Below are 18,015 nucleotides of genomic sequence, written 5' to 3' on the forward strand. Positions count from 1 at the left end.
ATTACCAACACTTTACCGCTATTTCCATTAATTTACCAACACTTTACTGTTATTTTCATTCATCAGGAGGAATCATAGAAGCCTGCCCACCATCGGACAGCATAACCACGTTGACAGTCGACATGTTGATAGAACCCAACGGCACAAGCAGTATCATCAGCTGCGGTGACCAGATTCACGCAGATACTCCGTTCTCCTGTTGGGGCGTGTCTGTTCCACAAGCGTCTGTGGAGCCAGAGCTTCTGAACAAATGTTGCTTCAGGATCGCAGATGCGTGCAAGTCTAGAGGAATTATGGGATACTTTGCTGTGGACTTTGTGACTTTCATAGACCCACATACGGTAAGTGTATATTCATATGTTTCAGTTCAAAATCAAGCTTACTCTTTATAGATATAATAATGCCACCACGAACATCAATGACTCCTTATTTTGAACAATGGTAATGTTATATCGCAACATTGACATAAAAGCCTATAATGTATTAAAAAAAAACAACCATGGCCATCACACATAACCCTTTAATTGATAAGGATGAATCTCAGTTTAGTCATGTTTCAGAGCAGTAACTATGGGTTTTGGTCATCAGCTGACCGTACATGACATTCTTGCCTTCCTTAGTCACCATTGAGATGGAATACATATTCATTCAATCATTTTAGGACTGTTTATGACATTGTGTACATTTCAGATGGAGCAGCAGCTCTGGGCCTTAGACATCAGTCTTCAGTACAGCGATAGCCTCGCTATGTTCCAGCTTATGTCGTTTGTCAGTAACGGCACACTGAACACGCGGACACATGTGTTTGATGTGCCTCCTCCAAAACAGGAAGCCAAGAAGAGACGACGAAGATTACATGGAACTGATGAAGATGTATGTGAACTACTGCAGTTTGCTTCAATTTTTGCAAAATTTACTTTTGACCAATTTCTATACTATATGACTCAACTATTTTATCATCCGTAGACTAACATTCATTAGTAATATCATTAACTTGCTACGTTTTGAATACCTTTTTAAATTTAAACAATTTAAAGTACATCATAAGTGAAGTCAAGTCAATATTTGTTTATTGTGGGATATCATATAATACATCACAACTTTAAATTAGAACTATATTAAAATGGAATCTGTTTTAGTATTAACTTAAGTAATGATCATAATGAAATGATATAGGTGCCTAATTTTTTCATCCAAGAAGCCTCCTCAAATTGAACACTAGTACTAGTTTCTACCCTGGAAATGAACTCGAGAGAGATTGATATCAGCTTATATAGCTGGCCCGACAATTGTAGTAAACTAAATCAATATATAAGACTGTTTAATTAATTTTTTGGATAACTACTCTTAATTTGGCTCACAATTAATTTGACTTTGTGGTAAGTTTTTGATGAAATTTCAACATTCCTGCGTTACATTTATAACTACTTCAAATACTTGGACATTCTTTAAAGAGTATTCTAGTATTTCTGTCCTGGTTAAGGTTAAGATCTAAGTTTATGTGTTAAAGGGTACACCGGCACGGGTACAGAGTACATAATCTACTACATAGGGTAGGAAATCGCAAGAATTCCTCAACATTCATTCATTATCCTTAGGTGATTGCACATAAACCTTGTGCTTTGTGTTGATTTGCTTAAATATCTTGAAAAAAGCCTGTTTTCTTGCAGCAACCTCTGAACACAAATCGTTTCGGTGTGATGAGCACTCGGCTGTTACATACAAATCTGTCTGTGGTTCACTACAGCGTCTTCTTCCAGATGTGTCGAGCACATGGCATAGGATATGACATCAAGGTACCATTTGAAATTCATCAAAAACTTTAAGCTTGTTTGATTTTGAAAGAAAAAAGTGAAGGTTTTAACATAGCCATGGTTTTGCTATTGTAGTTGCCATTCACTTCGGCTCACACTAAAAACAACCACCAAGATATAATATAAACATTTAACTTGGTACACAGGGTTGCAAAAACCATTAGCACATGTGATGCAAGTATCTTTACTCTTGTAAAAACAGTTGTGAAGGTATATATCCTTTGTACTTTTCAATATAATGAAAAAGTGTTACACTGCTTGCAATGGGCTGCTACCAAACTTAGTTATGCTTCATAAAGGATTGTATTCAAATTTCTTTTAGGTACATGTACAACTTTTTAAAGTTACAAGTTAACTTGAAACATTTTTATGCGTTTTATATTGACAACAATTTCTCACAGTGGGTCCATGTAGAGTCTGTTTCAATTTCAGGAAAAACAGGGAACTGTATTTACACTAATTGACAGTTTCAACCGAGAAAAGCTTGGAATGCTGTGAGTATTTACACTGTTGGTATATGAACTCGCTTCTTTAATATGAAGTCATGATATTTCAATACAGTCCTTTCAGGTTATCGAAAATTAAATGATTCCATCATGCCAATTTGCTGCTTATTAAGATACCTTGCAAAATGTAGATGCATATATGAAAAATGAACTCATTAAAAGAACTTATTACAGAAAAGAACTTGATATTCATATTTTCATTTAAAATCATTGTCTCCTCTCTTTAATAATTTAGAATCCAATCCACCGAATCAATGTACGGTATTTACATTTTAGAGTGACTAAACTCATCAAGTAAGATATAAAGCTCATATATTTGCATGTTACAGGACGGTGGGCGAGACTCTACAAGGTGCACTGGCAAGTTTCGCCCGTAACCTGTCTGTGATCCATCAAGAAATCTCAGCCCCGAACATGCAGGGCGAAACCAACTTCCAACGTGCAATAGGTGACATCGAGGGCATCCTGGGGACCACTATACAAAATGCCGACGAGGAAGAGACGGATGATACACCGGAACCAAAATAAACGGAATTTAGAGCATGTTAAGGTTTCTCTGCTAAATTAAAAATATTTTGTACATTGCAAGAGCAAAAAAAATAATAGAAATAAATGCTATAGCGTTAGTGGGGTAGTTCTGCTGCATTTTCTATAGTTGTTTGAACCAAAACTTTCCTATAGAGGTATCTCTGCTGATGTCTTTTGTAATAGTGTTAAAGTCTGTGATAAACAATTTTGTTACTATTTTTTCCTATTAAAAATTGTATATTTTTCTTTGCTCCTGTTAATGCCTGAACCTTTACATTTTGAGTCGTGATATTTATGATAGTGTATTGACTTGTTATATATATTACAATTGACTGTGTCGGCCCATGTTTGTAATAGAGTGTGTTACATTATGATGGACTTGGTTGCATTGTAATAGACTGTGTAACAGTAGGATACATGTGTTTATAACATTGTGATCTTCTGTGTTTCATTGTAACAGACTGTGTTACATTGGAACAGACTGTGTTACATTGCAACAGACTGTGTTACATTGTAATAAACTGTGTTACATTGTAATAGACTGTGTTATATTGTAATAGACTGTGTAACATTAGGATACATGTAATTATTACATTGTGATCTACTGTGTTTCATTGTAACAGACTGTGTTACATTGCAACAGACTGTGTTACATTGCAATAGACTAACATTGTAAAAACTGTTTTACTTTGCTACATTGTAATAGACTGTGTTACATTGTGATATATTGTGTTTATTACTTTATTGCAATGTGACATTGTAACAGATCATTAAATTGTGATATATTTGGAACATTGTGATAGACTGTGCTTCATTGCGATGGACTGTGCTTCATTGTAAGCGAGTGTGTTACATTGTAATGGGTGTGTTACATTTATATGATATATTGTGATAGACTTTGTTACATTGTAAACTAGTTAGTTACATTATAACAGATGAGTTACAATGTGATAGTTTGTGTTACAATGTGATAGTTTGTGTAACATTGCGCTAGTCTGTGTAACATTGTGATAGACTGTTTTTCATTGTAACATATGTAACATGCTACCTTTTAAGAGAATATTGTACATTATTACAGATGTGTCACATGTAATGTTCCTTGTTTGAGGTATTGAAGGATTATGGTCTGATTTTTGCTTGTAATTAGATATATCTAAACCGCCTTCGTTAAGATGCATTTTTGCAATGACTTTTTATTGCCTTTTTTCAGCAACTTGATACGATGTTCATCTGGCGTATTGGAATTTCATTCACATACTTTCATTTTATGCCTTGTTAATGATATTAATTTGGTGTAATAGATTTCATAGATATGTATGCCTTTTTCATTTATTTCATTAATGTAGTAATCACTGAATCATTCAGGGAAGAGAATTGCATTTCAAAATACTGCCATTTTAAGGTTCACGCTCTTAAGTTCTAACATTCACTAAAAAAATATATTAGTTTAGCTTTATGTATTCAAGATTGATGCAGAAATATATATTATATTCACTGCTGAACAATCACAATTAATCAAATTTTCTTATATTTAGCAAAAAGTAATTTAGTATTTTTATTCGACCAATTAACATTCCAACAGTATTCCAAGAAATGCATTTACCTGTATTTTTTTCTGTGATAACTCATAATCAATTTCCGTCCAACTCTGTAAAGGGACTAGACACCAGATGATACAATTGCAAGAAAATGAGAAAATTGATACCCTTGAGTACAACCCATTGAATCTTACTTACTATCACATAGCTTACAACACAAGTATCCTTCACAGATTTTGTGTATTTTTCAAATTTAAAATTTACTTGCTTTGTCTACCATGTAAATACCAGTAAATTTAAAAAATAATGTCAGAATATGTATCTGTACTAATCACATGACTAAATATTCACATTTTAAACTGGAAATCCTTATGCACTATTTTTAAACATGTAAACTCAATTGAGACAGCAACAAAATATTCTTTTAATCATGTAAGTGTTGTATTATTGGCCTCATACAAGCTGGTATTGATAGTTCTAGGCTTGTTTAAAAAAAAATATACTGTATTTGCCTATTTTGGGACCATCTGGTGTATAGTCCCTTGAATGCTCAAGTACTTAAACATTCAAGCACTAACAAAATTTAACATGGTGGTGTTATTTATTCTTTGATGCATACTTGAAATTATTTCATTGTATTACAAAATGCTTTCAATGTTATACTTAACATATTTCGTTTGTGTTTTTTTTTGTCAAAACCTCATAAGAAATTGAGAGAAGCTTGCCAATTTTAAGGCACTAACATATCAAGCTTGCCAGAACTACTTACAATAAAACTGTTAGTTTTTCTTATTTGATCAAAATACCTTTGTTGAATGATTGGTCTTATATTTTAAGATGGTCTGGGTTGTTATTAGACATCATGATAAATTCACTTGTAAGATTGTTGATTTTTTCAACACTGTTCTTGTTGACATGACTTGTTTTGATGTAATGTTAATGATGGAAATTAAAAGGTAAATAGATATTGGCATCATTATTGTATTCTTATCATTTTGATTACTGTAGAAATCATCTGACCTTGTTTAATGTGCATACAGAGTTTGAACACTCGTCACTAAGTTGTTCAAGTTATGGAAGGGAAACCAAAGGACCTGTATTTTTTGTAGTGAAGGTCACCATGACTTTCAAATTTGACCTATTGACTTCAAAATGGGGTATTGTCTGACTGAGCTTTGAATTCAGCTTTACTTGACAGAAATTAGATGGACAAGCTCAAATAAGTTTATTTCCGGGCAAATGTCTCTGGTGTTCGTATTTGATTATGATATAACAGTTAACATTGTTACCACATTTGGTAAACATTGGGTAGATTAATAGAATGTCAAGATAGTAATGACAAAACTTGACAATTTAAGGGTCATAACTCAGGCTGGTAATCAAATTTGGTTGATGACACCATGGCTATGAAAATATCTCGTCTTAAACAACCAAATAAATGATAATATGAAATTTATTTTCTAAGAATCAATATTAATAATACAAGCAACATCTCGAGTCTTATACATGTCAGAGTCAAATGTTTATCATGACACATTTTCACTGTCAGAATTCTTGTCCTTGTCTGCCTCCGAGTTGTTCTTATCTGCTTCCTTCTCCTGAAAACAAACATACTTCTGTTTATCCTGGAGACCAACATCAGATGCATTTTGGATTGAACATTAAAATGGATCAAAATTAAAACAATCCTGAAAGCATTCCACTAGTATTATGTTTGTCAACTTTGTTGGGCTTGCCAAATATTTATGGTTTTACATTTGTAGTTGTTACATATTTCAAAACCAATAATATAATTCAGTAAGTATTAAAAACTTGATCTTAATTTTCATTTCAATATTTGCTTGATGCACAGGAGAAGTCATACAAACAAAAACTAATACCAGCTTGGTTGGGCCAGATTTGTAGAAGTTTTCCCATGCATATTCTATTATTTTGATTGCAGGTGCGAAAAAGAATATTTTCTACCGATGGTAGATCAAACGTAATTGGCAATATTTTTTCAAATTTCACTGAATGCATTTAACCAACAATTACTAAGCTTTAAAATAATGGGTCACAGACTCCTGACATTTGGTACTACTTTGTAACGTAAGATCTACCTAGGGATGACTTTTCCAGTACCATTGGACTTTTCTTGTTATCTTCTTACAGAATTCTCACAAATCATGTATTGGACACCAAATTCAGACAATTTTTCAAAATACTATGATTTCAGAATTCAATATTTTGGGAAAAATATTTGCCTAGATTTCAAAGTATAAATAAATGTAGAGCTGATTATTCAATCTTGCACATACAGTCAAACCCCATTGGCTCAAACTTGTTAGGGTCGAATTCCTCGTGGGCTCGTACTGTATGTTAAGGACCCATTTCTTTATACTGAAGGTAAGAATTCCTGCTTTGCTCAAACTTTTCTGGTCCCTAGGAGTTCGAGCCACAGGGTTTGACTGATTTTGCATCTTTATCAAGGATACATACAGCCTTCTTTCGCCTTTTCCCCTGGTTTTGTAGACGTCGTGTTTCCATTGTATCAAGTTCCCCCTCTCGTTTTGCACGTGGTTTTGGTCCCCAGTTCCTTTCGGGATTTACCTGTATTCATATTTAAAACTAAAGGGTTAATTCAATAATATTTTTTTAATATTCTTTTTATAGCAAATCTTTTTCACGAACAAACTTAAAATACTAGGACTTTGTAAAGACAACTATTTAAGTTAAAGTATGTATCTGTTCAATTAAATCACCAAAAGTTTAGGATTTTTCTAAAACCTTGTCTTAATCCAATAATGTTTTAATTAAATTTCTTAAACTCAAGTTTTTTTCAAGAATTAACATAAAATACTACTCCTGCAAAGACTGTATTTAAGTATTTACGTCATTTTCAATGAAAACATCAAATCAAGGACTTCTCAAGGCCTGAAACTACACAAACCTGCCAGCGAATAAGATTCTGGCTCCTTGATTTAGGGATTGCTCCAGGGTGCTCTGTAAAATCCACCTCAACAGAGGGTTTTTCACTGAGGATCTTGAAGCCCGCAGTACCTGGCACATTCCTTTTGGGCTTCAGTTCCAGTTGATTCACCCAGGCCCTCATTATGTCCTATAAATGAATGATTCAGACATATATTGTGTGATATACGTGTAAATACAGTAAATATAACAAATATATTGGTATTAAATCAATATTTGTCTGATAACTGTGAATATTCGCAAAAAAATGCTCACAAAAGAAACATTTTTGTTTATTTTGACAAGCATATCATTGCCACTGGTTGTATTATATTTAATAAGAATATGCTATATGTTGTAGCTTACATAGTTCAATGATCATTTAACAAAGTCTTACCCATATCATAGAGTTAGGTGCATTAGTTTTTACGGAGTTCTTGCAGGCATGCGAGTAGGAGACCTCATAGCCTGCATTCAACAATGCTGACCTGCAATCAAAACATGTCTTAATTACTGCTGGAAATGATTTAAGTTTTACACTTGAAAATGATGAGAATTGTCTTGTGAAATAGCTGTCTGCTGTATACCCAAGAGGTATGGGGTTCGCTTCCAACCAGGGGTATTTCCTCATGGCCTCTTTAAAAGGAAATCAATACTGGTGATTCATATTTTTCAGCTTTTAGCTATCTTCACAATCAAGCTGACATAGATAATTATAAACAATCATGCAAGAATGTAAAATAAATTTAAAAGACAAAAAAAAATTGAGACCAAAACTTTGGAAACTTGGAGAAGTTCTAGCCATTTAAAAAGTGTATCAAATAAAGCTTCTTGCATGGCTTTCTAATAGACTTCTTCCAAATTACACTCTGGCTTACACATTACCAAAATTGTTAATTACAATAAATGAAATATTTTCAAAGATTTCTTTTAAGTTTCACTTTGGCTTGAACTTGAATAAGCTACTAAATTTTATTCTTTGCAATATTGGGATTCTCATATTGTTCCAACATTTTTTACCTGAATGTATTCATGGGCATGGGCTGACATTTTACAGTCTGGTAAAGACCATCAGCCTCATAGTAGAGGGGTGTGTCAAGTTCCTCCTGGGCAGTTGACAACATGCCTTCCAAACGTTTCCCTGTCCGGAACCCCTCCCCCTCCGACACAACTCGACCTATAACACGATGAATGAAGTCCTTGTCATGTAGGGGGCCTAAGTACAATGGCCCGCCCATTTGGTGACGGGAACCGCAGTGTTCACATTTTTCCGCAACAGGCGGGCCTTTGGTTGCGGAAAATTTGAAATTGTCACCTTTGGCTGGGGTTGCTTCAGCTAGATTCTGTGTTTTAAAGGCGCCACAGCCTGAGCATTGGTACACCATTCCAGTGTGGGTGGCAGAAAATTTGGCTTTCTTCTGACCTGAATAGACTTTCACAAATATGCGGAAATAAAAGTCAATGCTGAGGGAGATAAGAGGAACGATGTACCTCGAGTGCCTTGCTGCATGTGATTCCAGGCATCGTAAAATTATTCGCATAGCCATTTCATGGCAGAATTTTGACCTTAGTGGCAAAGAACCGTACATGGTGAAACACTTTTCCGGAGTATTTCCGCACAAAGTAGCAGCGTCAGTGCATGTTATGCATAAAAGACCCCCTTCCCTTACAGACTTAACTGCTGAGTCCAGAAAAGGCGCAGCAGTGCCATAGGGATCCAAATCAACCACATCGAACCCAAACCGGTTTTGGTACATCAACATTGACGCATCAGCACAACTAGCTTCCACTAACTCACTGAGTCCATTTCTTGTAATGTTTTTCGCAATAATTTCAGCAGCTTGCTTATCAAAATCATTGCAGATTATTTTCTGAACTCCAGGAATTTCGTGACCGAACCTCATTGAACGCAGCCCCGATGCAGCAAGGCCCTCAAGAATCTTCATGCCATGAGGATGATGCTTCCCAGCCTCCAGAGGGGCATCTGAAATACATCAAAGGGCAATTTTTATATACATGCATGTATAAATTAACAGTTCAGACCTGAGCACATTAAATTTATGCAAAAAAATGTGTATGTTTTTCTAGATGAAAAGAAAAACATCTCTTGACAACAAAACTTTCTCAAGAATGCATTTATCAAAATCTTAATAATATATTAGATTGGATAAATGATTATATTAAATCTCCTATGAAAAATTAAGAACCTCTTATGCATTAATACCTTGTAGGAACAATGTGATACTAATAGAAATAAACCTAGTTCAAGCCCTTGTCATGGTACAGTATATACTAATCATTTTTTTTTTGTAGTGATGGCAGCCACATGCTGATATAAACCACTCATGAATTCAATCCTTGGTTAATCTGAGCTGAATACTTTTTTAGAGGTCAAGAGAATGAAGCCCTGGTGACCTGACCCTACCAACAAGTCTTTAAAAAAAAAGATAACAATTATAACAAAGTGTGTTTTAATATGTAGCCTAAAGCCTTTAAAGCTTTATAAAAAAGATTACATTAACACCATTCTCCAATGATGACAATAACATTCTGATATAAAGCCTAATAAAAAAAGCCTACCTACCCTATCTGTTTTTGAAAAGGATGTAACCCTAACCAAACCATTTTTTTTGGCCTAGTTAAAGGTAATTGTACAACCCAAGCATTTTTTAACTTATGAAAAATATATTATTATAAAAACTTATATACAAACCCAGATCAGTTCCATCTGCCTCTCCTATTTCACCAGCTGCCTTTGCCTTCTTCTGTCGTAATTCCTTGACATGCTGAATATGGTCAGTAGCAAATTCCGATATCACAGCGATTGTTATGTCTCGATTAAACTCCTGGACTGGATTATAGAACACTGACTCCGGCTGGATGATTGTAGCCTTCCCTTCCGTTATCAGATTGAACTTTGTAGACAGTCCTTCCATCTCTGTGGTCATCTCTTCATTTGCCATCATGGAGCAAAATGGCACCTGAATAAGTCTAGTTTACAAAATCATAATGTCACAAACTCGCAATGAATCAAAATGCAAAATCCCTAGTGTTAAGACAAAACGTAACCACTTTGTGAACTTATGTTAACTCCTATTTGACAAGTAGATGACTACCAGTTCACTAGAGTAAGACAAGGGGTTGTCGAGCTAGTCAGAATTGAACTTGACTACTGTGATTACCAATGAATTATATTATACAACCATACATAGTAGTTACTTTTTGAAAAATAATAAGGCCTAAAAAAAATAATTGTTTGGTTAGGGTTACATCCTTTTCAAAAATAGGTAGGGTAGGTAGGCTTTTTTTTTTTTTTTATTTTTTTTTTTTATTAGGCTTTATATGAGAATATCATTTTCATCATTGGAGAATGGTGTTAAAGCAATCTTCTGTATAAGCATTTAAGGTTTAAACTTCATATTGAAAAGCAATTAAAAAAAAAAACGAAAAAAAAAATATTTTTTTTTTTTTTTTTTTTTAGTTTTTCATATTTTTTTCAAACTGACTATAAAAACGGTAGGGTCGGCGCCTATTCCGTAGGTAGGGTCGGGTAACCCGAACCAAATGTATTTTTTTTTTAGGCCTAAGTAAGTTAATACTAATCTCTTTTAACTCAATTGTGAAGAAAGTTGACAGCTTATAGAATCAAGCTAGAGTTTATTTTCCTGGGTAGAAACCAGTACTGGTGTCTATTTTGAGAAGCTTGGAGACAATACCCAATAAAATAGTCAAGTAATTCCAATGTTCTAATGTACATTCTATTTATAGCATATGTACAGCCCCTTCCAGCCTCTGGCAATAATGGATTAAAATGATTATGCATTAAAATTTTGTCTACCTTGGTCCAGTCCAAATAATTTATGTTAACAATTCTTTTTACGATTGTTTATATGGCAAACTTTCACGATGAATAATACATCTATTATTTTAGACTAACCTTGATCGTGACCACTGAATTTTCAACAGTAATCAATCATAATTTGATCCCAATCTACATAATATATGTATATGTATGTATAAAATATTACCACAATCATTGATTTGATAACTAAATAATATATTTGAAAAATAGAATTATTTCAAATATAACATTGATGTCCGATACAATATAAATAGTTAATAAAATTATTTAAAACCAAAACAATTTCCTACCTTTGAGCAAACTGTCTTTGATGGTGTTAATATGAAACTGGGAGTCTTCAGCACACATAAGCGCAATGACCGAGTGATTAGCATGTAGAACCTGGAACTTTTAATTAAAATTCATTATTAGCACCGTCTATAGAAATCACATTCCACCAGAAGAGAATTATCATACATTGGTCATCAGAATATTCGCGGCATCCCCTTACCCAAATCCAAATAACTATAGATCAAGTTGATTATTGATGGCAAAATACCTGTCAAAATGCCCTTGATATTTTATGAGCGTCTGATGACATTGATCAATTTCATACCATTTCATCATTTAATACTGGCCTTATCAATGCATTATCAAAATATACATTCTTAAATATAACTAAATTGTACAGAATACCTCCTGTCAATATAAAATACTTCTACTTGAAAGAGGGAAAGCGTTATTAAACACGTACACGTAAATCTTCAGTAAATGTGGACTGGTCTATGTTACTGAGACGCTCTTGAAATACGAACATGGAAACTGTCAAACATGTGTTTCTCTTCAGTGGCAAAAGAAAGTCTGGCAAAGATTATATATCAGATCGGTTACAGAAAAGGTAATGAAGCAATGGTGACATCTCAGGAAAACGTTTTTTTGAGATACGTATACTTAATTATACATTTGTCTTCGGTTTTCGCGAGCAATGTTTTTCCTATATGGTAGCACTCAACACATTTCAATCCGAGATGTAGTATGGTTGAAGTGAATAGCTAGAGTGTAGGTGAATGCGATTTTTGCTGACAAATTAGAAACAAAAATAAAACAAATTAATGCAATATTTGCCAGTGCAAAGTAAAAAAATGTAGTAGACAATTATATATATATATATAGGTACAAGAACATGTAGTTTCATTAGGTGTTGGTGTGGTTTTGAATTCGCTCTCAAGCCGTGACAGGGATTTTCCGGGTGCATCTCGGGGCACATAACATTGATAAAACATGATGCCAACGGCTTCATGATCTACTCAAATGAGACAAAAAAGACAATGTTCAGAATGTCAAACACTCACTGGAATATCCGACGAAGGTACTAAGAAACACGATAGGGACACAAAAGCAAAACCATAGTTGGTACATTTAGTTGTAGCTATAGTAGGTGCTGAAATATAAGTTGTGTTCACATAATGTAACATAAAACAGACAGTTTGACTCTGCATTTTCACCCCTAAAATCCAACAGAGCTTCAAGTGCTAAATCGGAAATGAAATGTGAAAGACACCATCTCCTGCACCCTTCCCAGTGTGCCCTACTCCCATAACAGCACTCATTAATTCAGCTGTGTGGTGTATGTTAAACTAATATTAATGTTAATAAGTTTGTTTTTTTCTTCAGGCTTGGTCTGGATGTTTGTCTTATACTGAGATTATCAGGACCTCTAAAAGAACAATATGCTAAGGTTGGTATAAACATGTATATGCACACATGTATTATATGCCTATATATATGTTATATTATTGAACAAAATTGTCAACACGGTTAGATAATATTAGAGAAAACTACGTAATGTTTATTGAATACGAAAGGACGTACTGCAGATTGTTGTGATTACACTTCTTACATTTCAGGATCATGGATTAGATTATCAGGAACTTCTCAATGCATCTTCCTACAAAGAAGCACATAGAGCAAAGATGATCAAATGGGGTGAAGATATGAGGGAGGCCAACCCATACTTTTTCTGTCAGAAAACTGTAGAAAGCGCAGCCCCAGGTGTCCCAGTGTGGATCGTCTCTGATGCTCGCAGATTGTCTGATGTGAATTTCTTTAAAGAAAAATATCCCAGTCAGCTCAAATTGGTCAGAATAACTGCATCAGAGGATATTAGGAAAGAAAGAGGTTTTATTTTTACAAAGGGTACGCAGTTTCATATTCTTAAAAAATGCAAAAACAGTAATTCCAAGAGATCAGAATTAAACAGTAAACTAAAGATTCATGAATCTTTGTAGTTTGACTTTCATGATTGGATTTAACTTGCTCAATAAGATATACACTTTGCAATGCCTGATATAGTTAAATGATGTATAATGATTTTACTTTTAGGTATAGATGATGCAGAATCGGAGTGTGGTTTAGACGAAGGTGTTAATTGGGACATTACAATTGACAACAGTGGAGACGAAAGCCTTCTTGATCAAAATATCAGCAGCCTAGTTTCACTTGTACAAACTCAACGTGATGATACCTTTAAATGATTATACATGTACAAGATAAGATATCTTAAAGTAAGATACCAGTTATTTAGTGCTTGCAATGGATTACCTTTTTTGACATTCTTGACAGATTTATGAAGCCGTTGATATTAAAAAATAATACAATTTATGTCTCACTCTGGCAGAACGGTTTCGATCTTAGAACTTTCAGATTGCAACATTCCAAAGACTGAATGGTCCAAGTGATCACCTTGCCATGTTTGTTTGTTAACATCCTCTAGCAGAATGGAAATGAAATGTAAGACATGTTACCACTTTATGAACTTGGACAAGGGAGGGAACAGATCACGTAGTCTTAATGATTCATGGTGGTGTTTCTTTGAGACTCAAAGTGATTCAAAGTGGTTCTGCATGCAAGAGGGTGATTTTAAATGTTGTTTCAACTGTGCTTGGATATATATATATATATATATATATATATATATATATATATATATATATATATATATATATATATATATATATATTGAATTAATGTATTGCGCCCCGATTTTTCGTCGGCGAGAGATTGGAACAGATTCAAAAGAAGCCGTGAATGTGCATAGCGCTCCATGAAAGACAGTTCCAATTCATATATGAAACGGAAGAGCCTTCAAAGCATAACTTCATCACATTTGTTCTAGTATAGGACAGACAAAAACAACATTTGAACGGCCTGGATGTTTTTTATTAGCAAAAACACGTTTTATCTGCATGTTTGTTGTTGGATGGAATGCTTTACACATACATGTATGCATGTATCATTTTGAAGATTAGAATGCAACAATAGTAAAGAATATATGCCACGATAAAGATGGCGTTACATTGCATATTACTGATCATATTGGCACACAGAAACATCCGGTCTGCTTTACGCAAGATTGTGTATAAACGCCACAGCTGTGATAACAAAGATGTGCACAGCAGGAGTATCTCAAATTCCTAAATGTTTAATTCAATTCCGCTTCAACCGAACTAGCACCAATTTCCGGTTACATCTTGTAAAATTAAAGGTCATACGTATTTGTTACATAAACTGAAAATCCAATCCACTAGCTGGCTAGTGAACTATTTATGACACGATTGTTAAAATGCATATGCATATTATTCACCAAAAATACACGCTTTTAGACCAGTATTAGCCAATTAATGTTTTAAGGGAGCACCCCATCCCCATGTCCTGCATTATTTTCTGCTCGTTTTGGAAAAGGGAGTGGTGGATGGGGAAGCGCACTCTGAGATACACGTTCCCCTTCGTTACGCCCACCCTAACTTTGCCTATGTGGTTTGAAAGAAAATTTAGAGGTGCTCCTCTTTTTCAGAAAATAATTACTGCGGACAGTGAAGATTCGGTTGATCTCTTATTGAACTTGCCGATGATGGACATAATGGAGTGACACGACTTCTTATTTAAGAACATCTAAGATTCACGTTTCAGCATATCTGTCATCAATCTAATTTATAAACAATGAATTACGTAATGTGAAACTAGCTCAGGAATATGACACAAGTTTATCAAATAAAATATTTGAAAATAGTGCGTAAAATCTGTACAAAACAGTAAAACTATTGTTATTTTGTCAGATGACACTATAGAACTAAATTCCGATAAAAACCTGAACATCGGCAAATATCAAAATGTATTTATGTAAAAAGGGGAAAAAACAATAAAACATCTGTATAATCTATCCGGAACCGTATTCAGTCTTTCATACTCTACCTAGATATTGCTAGTTCATAAATTAAACGTCAATAGGGGTTTTACCATTAAGGTATATTTGTCTGTTTCGGACGTATGAATCTAGATGTTTGTAGCTAAACTTACGCTATCAGACAAACACAAATGGCCTCGGCATCAAACTTATGACGCGTATTGAATTTTGGACTCCCACAACAGATACAAATCCGCAATTGAACGCCACATTTACATCAATTCGCAGTACGTTTTAATTTATTTGAAAAGTGTGACTTACGTCATAAACATTGACGTCACAAGCGAAACGACGTTGGCGTCATTAGCGACCAAATCAGCCCGCGATGATGGCTACCCATAACGATTGTTATGAAGAAACATACTCATGTTCCAAGCCGAATTAAACACGCCTTCATGTCATTCACAACAGTATGAAGAGTACAAAGCTGCCTTTGAAAGTAGACCAAATGGAAATCCACAACTGAGTATCAAGAATAACTTAAATAATACCGCTTACGTACGAAAGACATCAACCGGTTTGCTGTCCCAAAAGGTATCCGCGATGCTAGTTTTCCACCGAGGTGCGTTTTAAAGAGACACACATGTACACCGACAGTCTGTGCTAGGCGACAATGGCAGAAATGAGCGACCCCAGTACCGGATATTCACCTTTTGCGAAATAACAAAAATGAAGCTCAGTATGCTCCAGTCGAAGCCCGCCGGACTTTCAGTCGCCCATTTGCTCTACACATGTGGAGGAAATATAATATATATACATACATGTATCTGCATTCATGATATCGATGAAGAATTGTGTGCGTTATTGAAGGATTGTTGCTGCGAACAGGTGCTGTACGAGGAGTAAAGTAAAGCTGCAGAGCATGCACAGGATCACACTGACAACAACTAGTGAAACATGAAGGAACACGTCTTTGTTTATGTCGATTAATTAAAAGCTAAAGTGGCTGGTGTCTGTGGTCCTATCGAGGTGGATTTTAGTATGCTTCCTAACGTGTCGGACTTTCAACCGTCCATTACCGGTACTTTATGATATCATTGTTGTCCATTTGCCAGGTCTACAGCATCGCAAAGTTGATGCCCTTTCACGATCACCATGTATAAAATGTTCCCGGCAGCAAACTTACCGAGATGAGACTGCAGGGGTATGTCATGTTGACCACGATGAAGTGTTGACACACGATACTCAAGACCATGGCTGCATTAGCTAAAAAGAGTATAATAACAAGAGACTAGATGGACCTTTTATCAGCCTTTAAGCATGACACATTTTTATTTCAAAGATGGTCGTTAAATAATATCAAATCCCAACAGCGGTCTGATGCTTCGTTTCAGATTGTCATTCAGTCAGTTGAACGGTCAAGTACGAGACCCTCTTGACAAGCACTATCTTCCAAATCGAATACTGTCAAAAGTTTATGGTGCTAAAGTAATAAGAGCTCTTAAAGAATTATTCCCATCAACCACTCTCGCAGTATCGCAGATAACGCCTCGAACAACATGGCGCTATTCGACTAATAAGCGTGCAATGGGAAATGTAAGGCGCCGATTAAATAGCATTTATTTAAGTGTTTTATAAGATAATAAACCCAGTTCTGTTTCGGGTTGTGATGCGTGTTATTTCTTTATGCTTATATTTTGGCGAGTTCGCTTCTAGTACCTAGAATCTCACATTGGCGTTCGGCAGCACTTAAATTATGATATTTATTAAGCTATTGGAATTATATAAATACAGACAGTATACTTAAAGTTAAAATGCTAATTTGTGAGTTCCGGCCATTATACACCTTGACGGAATTCACGTTCAAATACTTAAGTTTATTTCATAATTAAACTCGTAAAGCCCAGTGGGGGCTATTCAAAACTGCTGCTTTGCCCTTTGGGGCGGTCGCCCGTAATACGCCAAGTTGGCAGGTGACCAGATTGCTTCGTTCGCTGTTCATGCTTGTGAATTCCTGCTTGTGTAAATAACATGGAGCCTCGCCATTAAATCCAAACTTTAAATGTAAATAAAACAAAATTAAATTTTGACAAGTTATTTGCTCTGTTGTTTTATATAGCAAAAACGTATGGTTATGGTTGAACTTAGAGTAAGAGAAGCTAAGCGCTCCAATCGTTCTTGTAAGTTGAGGATTTATCGATAACGAGACATACTTGGTATAATGATGTCCGATCGTGTCGTGGCTCAAGCTCGGACGTGTCACTTTCACCCGTGAAGTTGCGTTTTGCACTGGGATCAATAATACCTATTTTACTCTCAAGTTTGCAGTGTTTGCTGATAAAACTCCATGCTATATTACATGGCATCAATATATGCCTGAAACAGTACTGTTGTATTCCTTGGGATGGGTGTGAAATGTACAAAGCCACAAGGCCTTGGTTACACCTTCTACTGTGTGAAGTCCGATATACAAGTGCTATGAAAGTGTACAACATCAGTTTATAATAAACAATACATGCAAAAGAGTTTATGATTAAAGGGAAGTAATGTAATTTAACACAATGCCTATTTTAGTATTAAAATTTTGGAAGTCATTTACCATGTATTTGGACGGTTTACATACGGTACGTTTAAGTCCGATGCAATAAGAACACGTAGT

General features: G+C 34.9%; 3 protein-coding genes across 10 annotated transcripts in view; 2 read left to right on the forward strand and 1 right to left on the reverse strand.

The window, feature by feature from the left end:
* Nucleotides 1-5,353, forward strand: part of LOC128235030 (IQ domain-containing protein H-like) — a 33,041-nt gene extending 27,688 nt beyond the window's left edge. For all 4 annotated transcript variants that reach the window (XM_052949715.1, XM_052949717.1, XM_052949718.1 and 1 more), the window contains 5 exons: nt 67-341; nt 691-873; nt 1,671-1,796; nt 2,247-2,308; nt 2,650-5,353. In XM_052949715.1, the coding sequence (XP_052805675.1) occupies nt 67-341; nt 691-873; nt 1,671-1,796; nt 2,247-2,308; nt 2,650-2,848 (845 nt within the window). In that variant the 3' untranslated portion in view covers nt 2,849-5,353. The remainder of the gene's footprint in view (nt 1-66; nt 342-690; nt 874-1,670; nt 1,797-2,246; nt 2,309-2,649) is intronic.
* A 485-nt stretch (nt 5,354-5,838) lies between these two features.
* On the reverse strand, nt 5,839-16,563 carry LOC128234754 (tRNA (guanine(26)-N(2))-dimethyltransferase-like). 5 transcript variants are annotated; one of them, XM_052949238.1, is made up of 8 exons: nt 16,543-16,563; nt 11,485-11,581; nt 10,046-10,313; nt 8,353-9,316; nt 7,730-7,820; nt 7,316-7,483; nt 6,865-6,975; nt 5,839-5,984 (listed from the first exon to the last, which is right to left on the reverse strand). In XM_052949238.1, exons 2-8 carry the CDS (start codon nt 11,566-11,568, stop codon nt 5,913-5,915), a joined length of 1,758 nt encoding a protein of 585 aa, XP_052805198.1. In that variant the 5' UTR covers nt 11,569-11,581; nt 16,543-16,563; the 3' UTR covers nt 5,839-5,912. The 5 variants fall into 5 exon arrangements, with proteins under 5 accessions (XP_052805198.1, XP_052805200.1, XP_052805195.1 ...); XM_052949240.1 differs by lacking the exon at nt 16,543-16,563 and adding an exon at nt 11,928-12,161 and having other exon boundaries at nt 5,839-5,981; XM_052949235.1 differs by lacking the exon at nt 16,543-16,563 and adding an exon at nt 11,928-12,161.
* Nucleotides 11,946-14,101, forward strand: LOC128234755 (phosphomevalonate kinase-like). Its single transcript, XM_052949241.1, has 4 exons — nt 11,946-12,071; nt 12,848-12,911; nt 13,081-13,369; nt 13,556-14,101. The coding sequence occupies exons 1-4, from the start codon at nt 11,989-11,991 to the stop codon at nt 13,705-13,707; spliced, it is 588 nt and encodes a 195-aa protein (XP_052805201.1). The 5' UTR covers nt 11,946-11,988; the 3' UTR covers nt 13,708-14,101.
* Nucleotides 16,564-18,015: the final 1,452 nt, after the last annotated feature.

The sequence above is a fragment of the Mya arenaria genome, chromosome 5, assembly GCF_026914265.1.
Source record: "Mya arenaria isolate MELC-2E11 chromosome 5, ASM2691426v1".
Taxonomy (NCBI): domain Eukaryota; kingdom Metazoa; phylum Mollusca; class Bivalvia; order Myida; family Myidae; genus Mya; species Mya arenaria.